The sequence below is a fragment of the Cydia fagiglandana genome, chromosome 18, assembly GCF_963556715.1.
Source record: "Cydia fagiglandana chromosome 18, ilCydFagi1.1, whole genome shotgun sequence".
Classification (NCBI taxonomy): Eukaryota; Metazoa; Arthropoda; class Insecta; order Lepidoptera; family Tortricidae; genus Cydia; species Cydia fagiglandana.
Window position 1 is genome coordinate 11,561,953 of NC_085949.1, and position 15,487 is coordinate 11,577,439.

General features: G+C 45.0%; 1 protein-coding gene across 1 annotated transcript in view; it reads right to left on the reverse strand.

Annotated features, from left to right (window-relative positions):
- Window positions 1-852: 852 nt before the first annotated feature.
- LOC134673161 (uncharacterized) overlaps window positions 853-15,487 on the reverse strand; it is a 30,179-nt gene continuing 15,544 nt past the window's right edge. Inside the window, exon 2 of the mRNA XM_063531107.1 lies at window positions 853-5,143. Within this exon, the coding sequence (XP_063387177.1) occupies window positions 4,409-5,143 (735 nt within the window). The 3' untranslated portion in view covers window positions 853-4,408. The remainder of the gene's footprint in view (window positions 5,144-15,487) is intronic.

The window sequence follows — 15,487 nt, forward strand, 5'->3', positions numbered from 1 at the left end:
GTAATACCTACCCGCTTACTGTAATTTAAAATGTAAATATATACTTACTGCTGAAGAGTTTTCCAGGCTACCGTTGAAATTTTTCTGTGTGTATCTAAACCTGCTTTTTTTTGTCATTTACAATTTTGTAGCATCTAAAGGTAATCTCCTAAAATTAAATCAATTTCTATAGGTACAGTCAAGGAATTTAAATTCCGACCCATTTCGTACTTTGTCACAGTGACAACCGTATGAGGTCTCTAGCGGCTTTCATATTGATTGTCACTGTGACAAAGTACGAAATGGGTCGGAATTGAAATTCCTTGACTGTACATAAAATAATCCTGGATGAATCCTTTGATTTAAACTTCTGCCCTATAGTAATTTTGACTACGCTCTGTCCCACTCTTTTAGTATGACCAGTCCCTTATTCAGATCTGGTTGGCTGAGTCCATGTTATCCATGTTACGGGTACCTATACTTTCTATGGTATTATTTTCTCATCAACATTGCGACCACTTGCGATAGCTAAATAGTAATCATGTCGCTTCTTTCACTCATGTTGGTCTGAATGAGACAATCATTTGGTAAGCGCGTCTAAAAAGTCTCATATTCTCATATGATATTTAATACAACAAAAGGGCCTACTGTATATATTCGTATGCAAAAGTAGGAAACAAGAGTTTAAAATAACTGCACAGTGGTTGGGTTTATTTTCCATCATTCTCATGAAAACAGTTACTAAAAACCAGTGGATTAAATGGAATGATTTTTTTTATAGGAAACATTCACACGCGTTTCGTTAATTCGTTATTTGATCAATATAGTGCTCCGGGCGGCGCTCGCCGCTGACAGCTGAATAAAACTCGGAGGTTCTTCAACAGTAAATATTTATTATAAAAATTGCTCTTATAGCGACATTTCTGTTTTTATAATATATATAATTTTTATGTTCATTCTTTGTGCCATTGTTTCACAAAATTATTCCTGTTCTTGTTATTTCCGACACAACAGCTTAAACAATAATATATTACAATTATATATCATACATTAGACAACCCGCGAAACGCGTTTTGAACAACTCTCAACTTGAGGAACGATTCAACAATTCGATGTGCAATATCAGTTAATTCAAATCGGTTTCACAATTCTCTAATGGGAGTATTCTTTCTAAAATATCTATACACAAACGTCTCAATAAAAAATCCTGTCATTTTTGGTAACCAATGGCAATGAAAAACGCTAAGGATCCACATTCACGTGTATTTATATTACGTATGATGTTGCGAAGATTTCTTTGAAATATTCGCAAGGAAGAGAAGACACGAGAAGTACGATCGTCAACGTCATATAACAATTATTGCTGAGTCACAACTAGGTACCCGATGCGCTCGCGGCGCTCGGCTTATGGCAAATGAGAATAAACAGTCGCGTCCAGGGCACAAGGCGGGCTCGGCTGCGGGCCCTCTAGGGTCACTCTCCTCCTCGACATGTCTCTTTCAAATCGATATCCAAAAACACTAAAGTATCGATAGATATTAAGTGTCGATAAGACTGACCATAGCAGGCTCACTGAGGAAGACTTGAGTGCCAGTCTCAAACAGTTGGAGCTATGAGTATTCTAGAGGCTATGCCTTCACATTTTCTGCTGTATTCTGATGACGTTGTGCCCCTGACGCAACTCTTAACTTGGTAAACAGGAAAAGTACAACAAAAGCATTTCTTTGCATTGAGCATCATTTTCACAATACTTAACAATTAGATGTATACAATATTGGTGACTATTTTCATGAAAATGACAGGATGACATGGTAGTTCGTACTGTTACATTTATTGGGAGTACCAAATCGTCTGATGCCTGTAACACAGTCTGTAAAATGATTGTTAAAACATGATTACAAAATTATGGTCAAGAGAAACATATTCCAGATGACTATTTATTAAGTACCTTCCAAAATAGTACAAGTACATGCGACACAAATACATAAAGTTCAGAATTCCTTATACATACTCTGCGTAGTCCATAAATATTAGGCATAGGTCAGAACATGGCAGTTCGCCGCCAAGTTAACTTACTTAAGTAAACCATCACAACCATACGGACACGTTTAACAAAATATCATTTAAAAGTAAACTCAAAAATAATACAGTTTGAGCTGAACATGAAATTATCCAGTGCATCCAGGGTTCAGAACCCGTTTATATCTAGAATATTGTTCACATCTGTACTGGCAATTTGTGACATCTTATTAGATAAAGTGTAGCGGTAGAGAAGATGTACTGGACAGAATAGGAGGTGGTATGTTACAACACTCCGCGGGCCGGTGGCCATCCGCGTCGATCATTAAATTATTACTTTACACCTATATACAACGGCCGCGTCGCGCGCCTAATGCCCAACTCCGTATATTATGTACACTAAATTTAAGAACATAGAGTTTTCTCTCATTACCTACCGAATCACAATTCAAATATTTGAGTAATTGACAACGGTGGACAACACGCGCCGGGGCACTAAATGCATTTTACTCTATTGAAATTTGTACTTTGCTCTATTTATGTTGTGTTGGGTATCTTGGTCCGTTCAGTCCGGGTCCGTGCCGAGGGCAGGGGTGGTGCCGCGAGAAGTGTGCTCGACATTCACTAATTCCGTTTACAGTTTTGTGCATTTCATTATATATTTGTTCACTTTAGCACAGAACGTCTCCAAACAAGTTAAACGACCACTAATCCACGCAGCACCTCTTTAGCCTCTGCTCTCGACGCACGTTAGCTGCATCCTGATTCTATTAAATAATGATAATGAATTACATCAGATATTTTGTCTAGGTAGTGGTAAAATTTCGCATAACATTGCGTTGTAATCTTGTCAGCTTTTAATAGAACAGGACAGCTGGACTTGCTAATGCGATTAGTTACCATAGGGAGAGCCTATGTTCCTGTGCCGGCCGGGCTCACATTGTCAGCGGAGCCGGCGCCGGCGCAGGCACCATCCGAACATGAGAGACGGGTTGCTCTCCTATTGTAACATTGAATTATCCAATAATACCGATGCGCGCGTCTATTTCTGTGTCTTTTCCTCTGAATTCTACATTGTCTATTACCAATGAATGTCTACTTTATAATCGGGCGCCCCCTAGCAAACGATGGTTTGACACTAAAATTAAATCACTTTTAGTTCTGCGTGTAGATCGTCCGATTACTTTTATCTATGTTATAGTTATGGAGAAATAGGAACTGTTTTTCAATGTTTAAAATAGTTAATACTTATGGTCACTTATTCGATGAGAACGTTACTACATAGTTTGTTTGCCGATCTTAAGTAAACGATCGTTCACTAGAGGGCGCTCGAAGTATGGACAGAGCTTTATGTTATGCAATTCCGATTTAAGGATTGTCGTGAGTATAAAAACAAGGTGTCCTGTTCACCGCCAGCTCACGTAAGGGGTCAGTTCCAATTAGGTAATGCGCGATCCTGCTGAAGCGTAATTTTCACAATTCTCAGCTGGTAAGGCTATTTAATTGACACCCAGTTGCTGTCACAAGAAACTGTGGATGCGATACTGATGTAAGTCCAGCAGTTTTAAGTACATACTTATATAAGATTTGTTCGTCTCAGTAAATGTAGCCAATCGTCGCATACGTCAGCAGTTCTAGCGTATTACTCGCGTTCGGCACATGTCCACACCACACAGGGCGCGGCGCGCGGGAGAGAGGCCTCCGGGGTCGGACTAGCGAGCCGGGGGCTGCGACGGATCTGGGCTCAAGGAGGTACCTAGTGCGTAGCGTCATCAACATGTACGGAAGTCAGGGGAGGATTCTCTCCCGCGCGCGGATGTGCCCTTATAACAAACATAACAGAACTCAGTCACGCTCGTTGTACGGATGCATCATTGAAAATATCAAGACAGAAATAATTTCAACCTATTACTTTACCCTTTCAACGAAATAATAAATATAGCATTTTACCTAATAATTACACAATAATTTCAACAAAAAATTTAAACACCCGAGTTTTAATTTAAACGATCATAACGTCATTAGCTAAGTCACTTCAGTTTCGGTTTGGAATTCACTTAAAGAAATAAAACTATCAAAAATAACTCGGCTCGCATTTAAGTCCTGCGTCACGTCCGAAGCTAGCACCTTCCCTTTTGCAATTATATAATACTAACTACTGACTGCGTGTATGCGTCGCGTCGGCGTCGCTTCGTGAAGAGGAGCCGGGCGCCGAGCGCCGGGCACGGGGCCGGCGCCGTGCGACGCCGGACCGGCTGGACCGACTAGAAGAGCCGCGCGGCCGCAGCGGCGCGCGGCAGCCGCGCGGCGTCGCCTCACCTGGCGGCGCGCGCCGTGGCCGCCGCCGCCGCGCGCGCGGCCGTATCACAGCTCAGGGGGGCGCGGGCGCGTCCTGCCCGCGCGCCGTGCACTAACTCGTGGGCACCAGCAGCCGCACGAAGCTGTCCTCGCTCCAGCCCCAGTCGTCCGGCCACGCGTCCTCGGGGGGGTCGAGCGCCGACCGGGACGACAGGCTCAGCACCGAGCCCCAGTCGATGGTGCGCTGCTCCTCGTCGCCGTAGCCCGAGTCGCGGTCCGGCGGCGGCGGGGAGGGGAAGGGCGTCGCGCGCCCGGCGGCCGGGTCCCGCGCGCCCAGGAGCTCGCAGCGGGCGGCGCCGCCGGGCACGCACGCCGGCTCGAAGGGCGCCTCCTCGGCGCTCTCGCGCTCCATCTCGCGTTCGATGCCTCGCAACGTGTTGCACACGAGCACCGACCGCCGCAGCGAGGGGTCCGCCGTCTGGCGGAATCGCGCCAGCTTGAGCGCGCACAGGTTCATCATCTTGAGCCGCCGCTCCCGGTAGCAGCGCCGGGAGGCGCATCGGCCGGCCGCGCGGCCGTCGCAGCAGGCGCGCGCTGCGGCGCCGCCCAGCTCGAGGTAGGACTTGCCGTTCTCGGCGCGGATGGTGTCGTGCGCGCCGCACCAGCCGCCGCACCAGCGCCGGCGGCACGCGCGCCGCTCCTCGTCTTCCCGCCAGCAGTCCCCGCCGCCGGCGCCGGCGGCCACCGCCTCTAGCCTCGCTATCGAGTCCTCCCAGCGCGCGACCTTGCCGCCGCCCTCGCACGGGGAGCCGCCGCGCCGCTTGGCGCCGCACCCGCCGCCCGAGCCCTGCAACACCAAAGGCAAACATTGAGGTACAAAACATAAAACACCAACTAAAGTTACGCTAAGAGCGGACCGAGGTCGGCGCGAGGTCACCTAACGCGAACCGACTATTCGTGGCATTGTTCAAATCATGGAGTTGTAGCTGTATGAAGGTGACTCAAAAATTTATTCCATCAACAACTCAAAAGAGATAAAGCTCGGATTAATCAGTTGACAATTGATTAGAGTATAGAACAATGTTCGAATATAAACAAAAGACGAGTGAAGAATTTGGTTCAGTGAGTAGTGGAGCAGCGATCGCGGCCGCGGCCCACGCGCCGTGGAAAGTACCGTAACCTGCTCCGGCGCTCGCACCGCTCGAGCCATGAGAAATTATTACCAATAGCGTTTATTACCGCATGGGATACGAGAATGCAAAGTGCCTAGGCAATCAACAATTACGACTTTCAGGAACTGGGAATACAGTTATTAAACTAATAGAAACTATTTCTAATTTCCTAATACAATTCTAACTCAATTTTCTCAAATTACTCAAGAATTAAGTATTAAAAATAGTATTCAATAGAGTCGTTTTATAATAATTATGTAGAATAATGGAGGAAGATTTCAGTATCGTACTATGTGATGAAGATTATATCAATAATATAAAAAAAACAACGAGACTTTGTAGTGTCAAATACTGACTCTACCATACCATAAATACTTGCAATCATAAAAAATAATATAATCCGCAACAATATAACTAGGTATATATAGGAGTTAAAATACGACATACACAACTTTCAGTAAAACTTCAAAAAGTCAATAATTACACAGATAATAATTTATTCAAAGAGTTGATCAAATCCTCAATTCATTTCGCAAAAGTTCTTCCACCGAAATATTCTCTATTCTAAAAGCAAGAATACACGTTGTTAAAAATGCATGGGACAGAAGAGCGGTATACGGTTGGGTACCGGGTACCTGGGGTCCCGCATTGTGCTGCGACCCTTCTCGTTTTTTTTGGGGTACGGGCCCCTACAGCCGGCCAGGTACCCGGCCTTACCCGACTGCAGTACAACGCATTCTTTTCTGCAGAATATTTCTTACAAAAGGGAACTATGTATTTAATGAACTCTTTTCTAGTGTTAAACTATTCTTATTCAACTGGCTAAGGGTATATGTTCGTCGGGTTTATATTATAAATTTAATGTCTATTTTCCTGATCTATTTTGGAAGAAACTGTAAATAATATAGATTCGTTTCAGTTAATGCTAGTGGCGCAGGATATAATATTTATTTAAACCTGTTTAATGGTTCTTAAGTATTAAATCGGTTGCATTATGTTTACTGAGATGCTATAAAATTTATAATTAAGCTGAATCAGCGTTTATTTTAATTCTAGTTAAAGTTATAAACGCTTAAGTATCTAGCGAAAAGGATAAGCCGACGTATAATTGTCTGCATTTGAAACTTGAAATACTGGCAAGTATCATAGCAGCTGCAGCTCATAACGACAGGCGAGCGACGGCGACGCAGTAATGGTACTTATTAGTGCGTCGTATACATTTCTAGTTTAGCTAACAGCCTGAGGGGAACAACGCTGTGTTTCGAGTCGATGAACACCTCGCACGGCCGCGGTATTGTCGACTGTGGCGAATAAATAAGCGACTTGGTAAAAGTCAAAGTCCAGGAGGCGGCAGATGCTTCGGCACCTGCGCGACAATTACGAGGTGCCACACGCGCCTTCGCAGCCCTCTCATATATTACCTAGACGTATTTAGCTTGCAAACATCTGATGACAGGCGAAAGGTGTAGAGTCCCGAGCGAAAACAAACCGACAATATTATACCATTTATAGTTCGTGTTAATATATAGATTTTTTTTCCTGCTAGGTGAATCGTGTCAGAGCTGAAAGTTTAGCTGGAGCGCGCAGCGAAGTGGGGTGAGGAATGCGGGACAAAGCAGTGCTAGGCGGCGCCGGCAGCGGCTGACTCAGCGGCCACTCATCGCAACGCTGCGAATAATCATTAACTCGGTCGCTTGCCTGCTTTGCGTCACCCCTTTATCGCAAGCGAACCGCTCTATTGTGCGCTCCGAGCGACCCTGTTAGCCGTAAAAATATGACCGACCACTACAAGTTTCAATATGCAGAAATAGAATATCTACATAATTCCACGGAGTTTATTCGCGGTATCACGCGCTCGGCGCTCGAGCCCGCAGTGTCATCGCATTGCCAGCGCTGGCAGTTGGCGCTCATGAAAATAAATTTAGTAAATGACGTTGGCGCGCGACGTTGCCGCTCCGTGCCCCTGGAACGCGGCTGCGCGCCGTTGCCGCTCCGTCCGCTCTTTCTAATCTTGTCGTAAAGTTCTTTTTCTGATGCGCAGCGCGTCGCTCGTTCTCTCCGCTAGAAACTTGGAAACGTCTGACGTTTATTTTATCGCTAGTCTCGGATATGCGGCGTTTTATAACCGTACCGTTGGCAATAGCGTAGAAGCGAGGAGTTACTGCTTATTTAAAATTACTGCCATAAAGAATTCCACCGTCCAGCTAAAATTTGATTGGTCGTGCGGTATGTCCACAGCGGGGCGGTAATCTGTGAGAAGGTAGGAAAAGTTCGGCGAGGCGAGTCGGGCCACAGTCGAACGGAGACTTTCTATGGCATTGTAGAGACAGAATAGATGGCGGGTCGGCTGGCATTGCCTCACAGCGCACGGGCGGGGGAGTCGCTAGTGTGCGCGCACACACACACGCGCGCGGTTAATAACATCGCATCGCAACGGCCGCTCTATCTAGCGCTACACTCGGCTACCTACGCGCGTCGTATTATAACCAACTCTATAAAATGGGGTAGAGCTGTGGGGTGAAACCAGCTCGCGTGGCGCTGATCGAGGGGTTACAGCGCTTTGCATCCGACCTTACATTTCTTATTAAACTTTATAAAACGCGCCACAGATAATTTAAAATGGAATTTAGGTCATCCATATTTCTGTACTGCGCGCGCTCCGTTCAGAGTTGTAGCCGCGACTGGAGTTTTAATTGTAATATCATCGAACAATCGCAGCCCTTTATCCGGCGTTCATTCATAAAATCGCATTAACCGTGAAGAATGTTTATTCCGCAATATCGAAATCGGACGCAGCGATCGGAATGACCGATTAACCATTAACGTCCACAATAGCGGAGGGCTGGTGTTTCAATCGCTTTTGCATTCGCCTTGAGCCAGCCAGTATAATGTTGACCTTACTTAGTTATAGTTGAAAGAGGCCTCGAGGTCATAGTTACGATAGTTAGCGTTTTCAGTAAGCGTTGGGCATACTTAGCCAGGGCGGTTTCATTCACAGGGCTTGTTATGGACCTGCTCGAGATGCACGCACTTTGGCTACAGGTGCCCTTTTATGAGATTTGAAAAAGCTAATGCAGCTGCTTTTATATGACCTTATTTCTTAGCCAGATGTTTTTTCTTGTCTTTTTTTACAACCATTATTCACCATTTTTAACGCCAATTCAATTGTAAATATATTTTTTTAGTTTTACCAAATTGGAGTAAAAAAATGGACTTAATCAACAAACAAGAATGAACCTCTACCTATAATTATTGGGAGATAAGTAAGTACGTAATTTTTTCGCGTCAAATTAAATCAAGTCCCAATCCAATTTTTTATCCATCCCAAGTATGGACCAACCTTAAAATTTCTTCAAATTATTAAATAATAAGTAACTTATATACCCTAATTGAAAGAGGATCGAGGAGAAATAGGTAATTAGACTAAACAATAATCAGACCGTCCTTATAAAGGCTTTGCACTCGCATCCTTCAAACCCAGATCAACCTAGAACACCGATAAGGCTATCTAGATGACGGCGAGCTACGTCTAATTACTGGCGAGAATTATTTGCATTTATCAGGCCATAAAAGGAGCCGCTAGCGAGCCGAGAAATGGTTCATCTTTGGCTGCAATAATCATTGATTTACGCAAATTACGCATCTGATCAAATCTCTTAAGAGTTTCCAATGACTACTCCAAAATGGTTAAAAAGGAATTGATTCTTGTTTATAACAATTTTATATTTCCAACATAATAATGTACAGCTTACAGCTTCCTGAACAAGTGGCCGGAGGAAACACCAAATCGGGAGTCTTGGACATTAAGGGGTGAGCCCTGTGCCCAGCTGTGGGACACTCAAAATAGACTAGAAAAAAAAATGTATTAGTAACCTTAAATTTTCGATATAGTCGTAAATAAATAGGTATCGCTATGTTGTTCGATATTTATTAAGCGAAACCTGCCTCAGTTATGCACTAAAAATACTCCTCAAAAAGTTTTTCTTAATGCTAAACCTGTAACCCCTCAAAATTTTTGTACAGTAAATAATTTGACATTTATTTCGTTCTAACATAGTTCAAAATCCGCTACCAATTTATATTTGATTTGATAAAATGTATTATGCACTGACACGTTTTTAAACTTTATTATGTAGGTGTAGAGTGAAGAAATCTTACAAAATTTAGTAGAGCAGTCAGCGAGTGAGCTCGAGTTACCACTTTACTGGCAGTTCAGCCCAATTGAAACCTCATCAATTAAACTAGACACTTCTCGACTAGTCTAGTGTCTGTTTCTAGTAGCCGGATGATGGAAGATTCAGTAAAAACAAGTATTATTGTCCGCTTGGTTTTATAGACTCTTTAAGTTAGGAAACTTTTAATAAACTCCAATGCGGGTTTTTGCTGCGGCACGGCTACGAAATGCCAGACGATCTGAGAAATCGAGACGTGCGATAACGAACCTTATTGCTTAGAGTCGACAGTCACAATTGCATTGCCTTGAGATTGGAATTTTCATTTGTTCTTCCTAAAGCAAATCTACACGTATGATATAATGAACTTAAATGAAGGTAAGAAAAGAACATGCACCTTATTTCATTCAACTCAAAAAGCAGCGCACTTGCAAGTAACTTTTGTCTGAATAAAAATATATCTTACACACATAATTATCGAACCTAATAGAACATCGCCACATGAACAATTTGTGGGTCATACGGCGCACCAAAAAGCCCCGGTTACAACGCTACATTACGAAACCAAAGAGCCCAGCCCTGAGAGAACAGAGTAAGTGAGCAACAGCAAGCAGAAACCCTGAGCGCGGCATGGCACGCACATTTCCGTGAGCGGCGCGGCGAGGCCGCGCGCGCCTGTGTGCCATGCGCACGCGCGGCGCTGCGCCTGTGTGCCTCAGAACCAGTCCCACATCCTGTTTGGTGGCCCGCCGCTCGCGCAGCTTCGTGCGAGCCGTAGAGCTTTTTATTTCACGCCTCTGGCCACTTACTGCCCGGACGGGGGACTTCTTTAATTCTTTCGATAATAAGCAGACTTTTATACATACATATGTTTGTTTTATACTTATAAATAAATAGCTCATCTAGATTCTAGATACTTAACTGAAGTTATTGAAGTAACAGAAGATGCTTAAACTCAAGGCGTAATATTTGTTTTATGGTTCTATGTACAGAGTTAGATTAGCTAAACTTCGTCCGAAATATGACCTAGACACAAGTAAACATTTGTATCTACATATTCATAACAGCGACATCACGATCGTAGTAACTTTTTGCTTGTTTATTCTTGGTAGACAGTTCGTTGTATTTGGATGAGCGAGTACGTTTTTTCTGTTCATATAATGTTGCGCTACTGATCTATTTGTTTACCGCTATACGCGTTCAAAGGGTTTCAAGGTGACGACGGACAAGTGGAACAAATAAAGCGTAGAAAAGCAAACAAAAGGAATCCCTCAGGAATGTGCACACAAAAAAGAGGGAATTCCCGAAACGCATTGTTTACAGTGCGCGGACGCGTGCGCGGTCGGCGTTATGCGCTTTTATTTTATGATCACCGACTTGCGACCACTCAATGCATTGAAAGGGAAAATTGTAGTTTTTGTCGGTAGAACGCGAGATGAGATGACGCACGCTTCCCCGAACCGCCTTCGCCTGAGCGCGCCGCGTGGAATGTCGGCCGCCTCCGTCAGATCCACACATCCCTGATCAATACCAACATTCACCTCTATAAAACTTTATAGAGTTTTTCGCGCAAGGTGCCTGCATAAACCTCGGTTCGAATACCGAGAAGTTCTCGGAATCTATGAGCCGCGTTGCGAGAATTTCCGTAACATGAGGAACTAACTCGGCTCGAGCGAGCTATCGTGTCGATAAATGGGCAGTGCAGTTAGCGATTGATTAGGTGCCGAGGCGACATAACGTGTGTCGCATGAACCGGTTCAAGGCACTGCGATTAACACTGACATTGCGGACGGGCGAGGCATAAATCACACGAGTGCGCGGTCGGGGTGGAAGTTTACACCGCTACCGCTGGCTTTTAAGATAATAAATCAGGGCCGCGGGCGTACGCGAGCAGATTATGACGTCACCGGCACGTATCTCGGAGAATCCCCGGAAGAGAGCGAATAAAATAAAAATGTCACGTAGCGATCAGCTGTCGGGCGCGCGGCGTGACGGGCCGCGGCGATACGCATAACGACGCCGCAATAAAACTTATTTTTATGTTTTTCGCACACAATGGCCGCGCGAAGGTCGAGCTATCTAAATGGGTCAATACACTCGGCGTAGTACGAGCGCGAGCACGTGCTCCCGCGTTTGTAAATAGCGAGATATCGGCCGATTGTTGCAGTGATTAATGGGGGCGCGTAATGACTCTGCGGGCCCGCCGCCGGCGCCGAGCGCTAATGTGTTCATTCACCGTTCACAACTATTATTGTTGTCCGATGAAGATGGTTTGCATGCCCGGTGCGACATTAGGGCGGTCAGTGTCAAGGCTGCACTTGCTACGACCGCTGCTAATTGCTCCGCTACGACTTGCTTTATGACTCTATGAAAAGGGACACGTATTTTCTAAGCTTTCGCAACTGCTACGAAACGTAAATCTGTGCCGTCATTTCAAAAGGACAAGTTGTACAAAGGTTTCTAAATAAGCATTGACAAGATATAATGCTGATAACCAAATCACTACTTATAAAACAAAGTCCCCCGCCGCGTCTGTCTGTTTGTGTGTTTGTTCGCGACAAACTCAAAAACTACTGAACGGATTCATGCGGGGTTCACCTATCAATACAGTGATTCTTGAGCAGGGTGTATAGGTGTATAATCTACCAACCTCGTCGCTAGCGTCACTAGTACTTACTAAAACATGTTTCCAGTAGTTATTTTTAATGATTTTATTCGTTAATAAAAAATACGATAATGTAATAGCCTAGTACCTATACTGAACTGTGTTACATTCAGGCATACAAATATACCTATAAATAGCGAGACTAATAAGTACTTATTTTTAAACCAAGTGTCTAGCGAGGAAGGAGACTTAACCTCATACAGAATGCTACACTCGTATCCAGACCATCACGATCCGTGTACGATATTCGCAGGTGCCTGGGCTCGACGGCCGTTGGGCGATAACCCGCGTTATCAATGGTGGATCTCCATACGAGCACGTGGCCACGACATCTCGCGCCCATTCACTATGAAGACGGCCGCCCGCCCCCACCCCCGGTGCATCCATGCAACAAGTTAGGGCTCACGTTCCGTCTTGTAAGAAGTTCCGGAACTCGGAGATGTATAGCGTGATTGAAGTTTGCTGGAATGCGGAGTCATTGACTCGAGGGGATATCATTGTCAACATTGCCCTTACTCTTACGTGAATCTGCACTACATCTATCCAAGGGTGAAAAAGTACAAAGCTCAGAATAAAAGTACTCAGACACAAACGTTAACTCTAAATCCCAAAGCGGAGCAGACATAACCTAAAACGTAATTTGAATACCGAGCCTGTAAAACATGGCATTTGAAACACATTTTCAGCATCGTGATGCCCAATTAAATATGTATGTGATTGAAAAACGCGTGTCCGGTAACGAGCGTGTACGTAATTGGTGGGTGGCTGGCCCGGAGTGACCCAGTTTCACCCCGCCTGCCCCCACGCCCGTACTAAATAACCTGCCCGAAAACGACACCTTAACAAAGGTCGTTCAACCGTCTGAAACGTCCCGCCACATGAGACGTCGCAAGCACTAACTCTTGTATAGTCTAGCATCGAATTAAGGTACCTATACGTGCTCCGCCCCGGTACGTTAATATGCCATGCTTCCCTGGTGAGCTTTATTGGCGTGATTAGAGAGCGCAGCCATTCTTTTTCTACTAAGAGTCTAAAACCATCCGACCGAGCCTAACTAAATATGTACTAAGTATTTTGCCGAAGTTTAGACACAAACTTTTTGTTGTAGGTATCAAATAGAAAGCCTGCGAGCGAATAAATTTAATTGTTATAAGCCACGTTCGCTGCCACCCTCAAGTCTGGAGGCGGGGGAGGCAGCGGCAGTGTTATATTTCTCCGAACTTGTGCTAAATTTCACTTTCTCTGAAGACGCTGTGCGTAGACTTAGCCCCCACTCACCCCCGCTTTTGCTAACAAACTTAGAACTTGCTCTATCTTTTCTTCTACTGTCTAGAATTCTATATTTTTGGTAAGTACCTACTCTTGTTTCAGCTGTACATAATTAAAGAGATATCTATTAGAAAACATATATGCTTATTATCAGAGAGCTAAGTAAACATGCTCTTTTTTTCAAACAGCAATGCAGCAAACATGTCTCTCCTGCTAGAACGCTTTTCACCCTCTGTGAGACGTCGTTATCTTAGCGAACCCTAACCGAGTAAAACATAAAAAACGTACGTCAAAAAAGTCCTTCCACTCACAAAAACTCCACCGCCTCCTCGCCTTCTCTGAAGTTATAAAACACTGAAAGCGGGGGTGGAGCGAGCGGCTTAAAACCTTATCGCTGCGGCGTAAAGTCTAATGTGGGTTGGGTGGAGGCGCGCACACCGACGTGGGGCGCCTGAAAGGCGAGCACACGAGCTTGGAAGCTTTAGCAAAATGAAAGCCGACTCGCTCTTAATTCACCAGCACACGGACGCAGCGTACATGGACGTCGATAGAGCGCCCCCGGCCGACCCTCCCGCCCCACGCGCCGGGCATAAATAAGGGGGGCAGCCCGGGTTAACGAAGAGGGGAGGCCGCCCCCGCCCGCCGCCCGTCGGGGGCTGCGGCGAAGGACGAATTAAGGAGATGAGAGAGCACACGCTCTCGAGTCGCGCCACCTCGCGCCAGGGAATTAAGGGAGCGATCGGAGCCGTGTCGCCTGCCGAGAGCCGAGCCACCCGCCGTCTAACTAAGCTAAAGAAAAAAGCATTGCGAACAAGACTCCTACTCTAATTTGGCATTTTTCATGCATGCCTTTGTTGTTCAGAGAATCAATTTCGAGTAGTAGAATGTAGCATAGTATAGTCCTAAGTATAGTTACGTTTTGAGAGCTATGTACAGTAGAGTACGAGTACATAATCACTACTAGCACCGATAGATGAATACTGGACAATACTTAGTATTAGAATTAATTTTGAGTTAACTTATGAAATCATAATCGAGTTGCCTACGAGCTATGTGACGTCACAACTGCGTTTTCGTAGCACATGACTCGGTCCGCCACATAAATTACAAACTATATCCCTCTGGAGATACGGTTCGTTTTTGGCAAATTCGGCGTTGCTCCTTTGTCTTGGGCGTTCGATACGAGGGAAAATGTACTTTGATGTTCCAAGATAAGGTCGGATTTGGCGGGCCGTGGGTCTAATGCTCTCGGAGAGAGGGTGGGTATAAATTTTCCACGGGGGTAGACGGGGCGACGTCGCGCGAGGGCGCCGCTGAGTCACGGCGGCGGCGGTGCGGAGCGCGGGAGGGGTTCATATTGTAAGTATCTACCACTCACATGTCACAAAGTTTTCCCCGCATCGGGAAACTTTGTTAACGTCAACAGAGCACGTGGCCTTCGCCGATATGATACTCCTTTCGCACATAATTGGCCGAGCGCGAAAACTTTGTAAAGTTTCGCGCCCTCAGATTTAAGGTGAAGGAAACTACCGATTTTGAAATTCACCGACATATATTATGTAGTATCGAAACAATGGATTTCTTCAGGCATGCGGCAAAGTCGATTGTGTTGCTGCTTATCAATTCGATACGATAGCCGGCCATTACTAGGCTCAAGTAGCGTAATAAACATAAAAATTCTAAAAAGTAACATTTAATTTATCTAGACTATACGGTATATAAAGATAAACAAAAAGAAAATGGCAAGCGCAAAAGTAATTCTCTTAATTGCAAGACGTTAAAGCTGACAGTGTAAATGTCGAAAGGCGAAGAAATGATTGTGTGCTATCAGTGGCTGAGCAATCGCTCCAGGCCGTCACCTTGGCGCGATCACGCGTGATAAGACGCGATACCGCTTCGTATCAAAGTGCGTA